Source organism: Sinocyclocheilus grahami, unplaced genomic scaffold (genome assembly GCF_001515645.1).
Source record: "Sinocyclocheilus grahami isolate Dianchi unplaced genomic scaffold, SAMN03320097.WGS_v1.1 scaffold42.1, whole genome shotgun sequence".
NCBI lineage: Eukaryota > Metazoa > Chordata > Actinopteri > Cypriniformes > Cyprinidae > Sinocyclocheilus > Sinocyclocheilus grahami.
This window is the reverse complement of record NW_015505221.1, coordinates 1,236,050-1,242,172: the sequence shown is the minus strand read 5'-3', so window position 1 is coordinate 1,242,172 and position 6,123 is coordinate 1,236,050. Positions and strand designations below refer to the sequence as shown.

Sequence of the window (6,123 nt, the reverse complement as noted above, 5' to 3'; positions counted from 1 at the left end):
CAGGACGGCTTGCCATCATTGATGGAACAATGAATTCTTAATTATACCAGCAAATTCTGAAGGAAAATGTCAGGGCATCTGTCCGAGAACTGAATCTCAAGAGAAAGTGGGTCATGCAGCAAGACAACGACCCCAAGCACACAAGTCGTTCTACCAAAGAATGGTTAAAAAATAACAAAGTTAATGTTTTGGAATGACGGAGTCAAACTCCGGACCTTAATCCAATTGAAATTTTGTGGAAGGACCTGAAGCAAGCAGTTCAAAGGAGGAAACCCACCAACATCATAGAGTTGAAGTGGTTCTGTACTGAGGAATGGGCTAAAATTCCTACAAGCCGTTGTGCACGACTGATCAGCAGTTACAAGAAACGTTACTTGCAGTTATTGCTGCAAAAGGGGGTCAGACCAGATACTGGAAGCAAAGATTCACATACTTTTGCCACTCAGAAATATTTAACACCAGATCATTTTTCTCAATAAATAAATGACAAAGTATATATTTTTGTCTCCTTTTTCTGATTGGATTATGTTTGTCTACTTTCAGGATTTGTGTGAAAATCTAATTATGTTTTGGGTCATATTTATGCAGAAATATAGAAAATTCTAAAGGGTTCACAAACTTTCAAGCAGCACTGTATATATATATATATATATATATTTGTTCCAGACTGCAAACAGCTTAATGGGTCAGAGTCGAAGATGTCAAAAAATTGGATTTTTAATGCCTGTCTGAACAAAACCTTGGTTTACCATTCCACAAGAAGATTAATTACTTTTTCAATTTCACACTCTTTCCTACACGTTGTACTTTCCCATTTATCGGTGAGCATCATCACACATTTTCATTTGATCCGCTCTGCGCCTTACATCTCTTTCATCAATACCAGTTTGTCAATCGAGAAAATTCACAGAGCTGCACAAAGGTCAGAGTGAGCCGTGAACGGCACCGCAGCTCCACTTCTCCGCTCCCCTGGGCCTGTACGGCCTCCTCTAGCAGGAAGGACAGCTAATTGTTAGCGATGTATTAAAGAGCGCGACAGGGCTTTGTTGAGCTAACAGATATCAATACTGGTAAGCCTCAATCTCGACGGGCCGAGTGCAGCTGTGAAAGGTGATGGGAGTGGAATGGACAGAGCTGTCTCGACGAGCAGAAAAAAGGCTGATTTCTCTTACCAATCCATTTGTCATTTCCGTACCAGGACAGGTTGCCTTTTGTGCTGTCATAGTATCCAATCTTCTTGTAGCTCCCACCTGAGGGAAAAAAGCAAGAAGTTAAATGAAAGATGAGAAAAGCCTGAAAGAAAAGTGTATTTGAAACCACTTCTCATGCTGAAGTCTTCTTCAGCCTCAGCCTCAATGTAATGATATTTTAAAAGCTTGTATTAAAAGTTTTCTTGTGTAAATATAGCATCTAATTAACAGTGTGTCAACTAAAGGTCACATTAAGAAAACTTGCTTGCACTAAGCACTGCAATAAAAGCTTCAAAAGAGGCCTGACTCGACAAATCTGAAAAAGTAGTCGACTTATAGCTGCATCAATGGGTTGAAGATTTTAAAAAAAAAGCCCAACTGCATTGATCAAAGTTAATCTGAAAGGGAACATATTGTAGAAAAACTTTGCTCTTTGGAAATCATTGATGTACTATGTAGACAAACTTTCACAACACAAAAATGTGTCTCTCACACCAGTTCAAACCATTCATTGAAACTAAACAGGAAATATGAGACATTCAGATATCTTTAACACTAAAATATGACCGCAGACACAGTGAAGTAATGAGGAGGAAATAAATGGGCTTTTCTTTAACTACAGGCAGTTTAGGCCCTGTGGACTTTTAGAAATGTTATTTCAAACATAGTCACTTTTCACACTGTCACTAGTTTAATTTGTCTACTAATAATGTCCAACAGTGGACATCCATACATCATAGAAGAATTTTGTTTTTTTCCTTCACAGTGTAATTTACACAACAGCTCAAATTATGCATTCAATAGCACTCTTAGTTGGCCTTTTATTTCATGATTCATATTATTCTGATTATCCAAGTAAAGTTTTAAAAAATATATATATGTAAAATATGTGAATAAGTATAAGAATATAAAATATAAGAATACTTTATTTATAACAGCAGAATTGTGTGGATGAAATGTCGTCATGGTTGTTACAATCATAATCTTTGAAAAAACTGTCATATCATTTTCACATAAAAATACTAAAAATGCATACGTTTACTGGTTATTCGGTGCAAGAAAATTTTATTAATGTCATAAGTGAACAGTCAACAGAACAGACGAATATACAATACCATAAAAATGTAGGATGTGAACCTTTAAAATGCATTTAAGTGCAATACTGTTATTATCATTATCTTCTATCTTTTTCGGTTTTGTTTGTACCTTGCAGTTGCTCAATGAGAGTCCAAGCCATACGTGAACCTTGAGCATCAAACACGACATGACCCTACGAGACACAAATGAATAAATATAAATAGTTGAAGATGTTACATCAATACAAAATCATCATTTATGAGATCCATTTGTGACTCATTATAAAAACAAAAATATAAAAGGCTAAAATCAAGGGAAAATAAAGGCTGCATCATCCTATAATGTGTTTGAAGATTCATTGTTATCATAAAAATGTGATCATCTGAGACTGATGATGTCTCTGCGATTTTAAGACTCTCTGACAAGTCTGGGAAACTATCTTCTGGAGTATTTTATCTCAATGTTATTTGACAGCTATTTTTCATCAACTCACAGACACTCCTTCAAATGAGCTGGTGTTGAGGGCTCGGTAAATCTCAGCAGTGATTTCCTTGTTGTTGTAGTTGAAGTCCTCTAATGTCCAGCCTTTGGCCCTCAGGGGGGCCACCGTTTTATTGAGGGCCAGTGCAAGAGCCCATACAGCATCATACGCCAGCGGAGCTTCCTGAAATCCACCCGTTTCTTCTGGGTTCTTCCCCCCAAGACGTGACATCAGCTGGGCCAGGAACTCTTGGGAGGTCTGTGAAGGGTTTTTGAAGGATTTATGATCCCATCGTGAAATTTTTATAGACAGTTTTTACGTCTATAAAAATTCTGTTTTTATTCACAATTTGTACAGTGTCCCAACTTTTTTTGGAATCGGGTTTGTACTTCAATCATCTATTGTCAATATGAATTAGTCTGAAAGGGATAGTTCACCCAAAAATGAAAATTACTAGGTGTATATGACGTTCTTCTTTCAGACAAATACAATCGGAGTTATATTAAAGAATGTCCTGGCTCTTCCAAGCTTTATAATGGCAGTGAATAGTGGTCAAGATTTTGAAGCAAAATAAAGTGCACAAATCCATCATAAAAAATACTCCACACGGCATTTTTGGGTGAACTATCCCTTTAAGATCCACTCACCAGGTTGGAGGCACCGCGGACGGTCTCCGGGTTTAGCATTACGATTTCAGTGGTGACGTGCCCTTCCACAGCTTCCGTCATGTTCTCCACTGTGCAATTGATGGCTGGATCTTTGATCTTAAACCAGTTGTCTGCATACCAGCCGATGAGGAACCATACGTACTTCTTACCATAGAGTTTCTCTTTGAAGACCTGCCAAAGATGAAACCATGTTTTGACGGTTTGTGCAAAAGCAATAATCTTATTCAATATTTTAATCTCTGTTAAGCCTCCGAGTTAACGCAAGCGGAGTAGAAACATCGAACTGAATAGAGTTGAATTGATATAAATAAATTGACAGCTCAGATGTACTTGTAAAAAGAATTGTAATTGTCACTTGCCTCACAAAACACCTTTCTGGCTTCAGTCTCGTAAAAGAGGCCGACTATGATTCTAGCATCTTGACGCTGGAGACGTATTAGAGAAAAGAAAACAAGACACAGAAACATCACACAATGTGACATGTAGTAAAGTGTCACTAGGCCTTACATCCAATGTTTTAGGCACAATCCCAAAATTAGCATAAAAATATGTGGATGTGACCAGCATAAGATATTTGAGAATCTATTACCTTTTTTTTTTTTTTCACCATTTTCCCTGGAAGTGACGATTTTGCTCTCTTGAAAACGCAAGGCTTTATGCATGCATTGTTTGCACAATAATCTGATATTTTTGCATAGATTAAATTCGCAGCATGAATGGAAACACAGCTACTGACAACTAATGATTTATTATTTATAATGACTTTACCACGATTTGTTGATTTATTTTAAATTTATACTAATACAAATTACGAAACTCATAGTTCCAAATAAAATAAATTCTATGCTTTCGCTAAGAATATGTAAAATTATTAAATATAAATATTACTATATAACATTTATTATATTAAAATAATATGTATTATAATTATATAAATTATGATTTGATAAGCTGCAGTAAATGCTGCTCTGTGTATTGCCTCCAACAGCCTACAGATTGCAAACAGCCTACAGATAATGAACTACATTACTTGCTAGGATCATTTTTTATTTTGATATTTATTATAAATATGACTCCCTATTGAACATTACTATATAAAAGCAATACGCCACATGACTATGTGGGTTACAGTGATTTAACCATTTGTAAGAACACTTCTTGTGACTTATTGCTTTAATTTACTCTGTTTGTGACATGCTTTAAAGGTGAAGTGTGTAATTTCTGCAAAATTAGCGGAACCAAACGGAATTGCAAAAATAATGCCCATTTTCAAAAAGCTGTCCTAAACACTTTCAAGGATTCCTTACAGTTGTCTCTGCATAATAAGATGGGAAAGGAAAATGTATTGTAGCATTGAAAAAAAAATCATGCACATTAAAACATTTAAGATTTTATATATTGGCTGAATTATATAAGACTAGGCATATGCCAAAATATTGTAAGCCAACCATTTAAAAAGACAGTCTCATGAGATCTACATGCAATATCATTTTACAATAAAAAATGCTGTCTAACTACTCAATAACAACTGTCAGTAGCAACCGAGATAGTATCCAAACCGTCACTTGATCTGACAGAGGGGACCGATTCTTCTGAGTGTTGATTTATTTCACATAAGACTTTCATGCGCTCTGCCTGCTAGCTACCCAACACAGGCTGAAGAGAGGAAGTGAGCGGCTGGTGAATTTTTCATCAAAGCACCTTCAAGTTTTTGACAGCCACTGCGGGATCCGTGAGGAAGCTCTGTCTAACGCTTATCTCAATGCCGGCCTCCTTCACACGCTCCTCCAGATCATCCAAAGTCTGGAGAGAGAAAGAGAGAGTGGTGAGACAGCAGGAGTGACAGGACAGGAGTGATGTTTGAGGAGAGCGGAGGACAGACAGGAACAGCGCACATGAAAAGATCAAGGAGCGAATGAAAGAGAAGAACAAAAGGAGGCCATGAGATGAATGGTCAAAGCGCAGACCAAAGTAAGAAAATGACAAAGTAAAGGAAATAGAAAAAAGAAAACTGTCCAGAATGAAAGGTAGATGGAAAAAAGATGGTGATATGATCCCCATTCCAAAACCAAGTGACCATTTTAAGGCGATATAAGTGGACTCCGGAAACAAAATTATTATCCAAAAATAATATTATTATTATTATATATTATCCTTTTTATAATATATAAATAATAATAAAACAAATACTCATAATTAATTTAATATATAATAGTATCATAAAGTATCATTAAAAATAAAAAGATGTATTAACTATAATATAAAGATCAGGGTTATTATTATCATTAACTAAAACTAACACCAAATGCATAAAAAAAACATTTTCATTAAATTAATCATATTTCAGTTTCCAAAGCAACATTTCTTAGTTACGCTAAAATAACACAGATAAAGATATATACAGTGGGGCAAAAAAGTATTTAGTCAGCCACCAATTGTGCAAGTTCTCCCACTTAAAAAGATGAGAGAGGCCTGTAATTTTCATCATAGGTATACCTCAACTATGAGAGACAAAATGAGAAAAAAAAATCCAGAAAATCACATTGTAGGATTGTTAAAGAATTAATTGGTAAATTCCTCGGTAAAATAAGTATTTGGTCACCTACAAACAAGCAAGAGTTCTGGCTCTCACAGACCTGTAAGTTCTTCTTTAAGAGGCTCCTCTGTCCTCCACACGTTACCTGTATTAATGGTATCTGTTTGAACT

General features: G+C 35.8%; 1 protein-coding gene across 1 annotated transcript in view; it reads right to left on the bottom strand.

The window, feature by feature from the left end:
• Positions 1-6,123, bottom strand: part of LOC107582271 (gamma-aminobutyric acid type B receptor subunit 1-like) — a 63,872-nt gene that overhangs the window by 29,261 nt on the left and 28,488 nt on the right. The window contains exons 10-15 of the mRNA XM_016268041.1: positions 5,118-5,219; positions 3,776-3,841; positions 3,396-3,587; positions 2,761-3,006; positions 2,397-2,460; positions 1,173-1,250 (exon numbers count right to left, since the gene is read on the bottom strand). Of these exons, the coding sequence (XP_016123527.1) occupies positions 1,173-1,250; positions 2,397-2,460; positions 2,761-3,006; positions 3,396-3,587; positions 3,776-3,841; positions 5,118-5,219 (748 nt within the window). The remainder of the gene's footprint in view (positions 1-1,172; positions 1,251-2,396; positions 2,461-2,760; positions 3,007-3,395; positions 3,588-3,775; positions 3,842-5,117; positions 5,220-6,123) is intronic.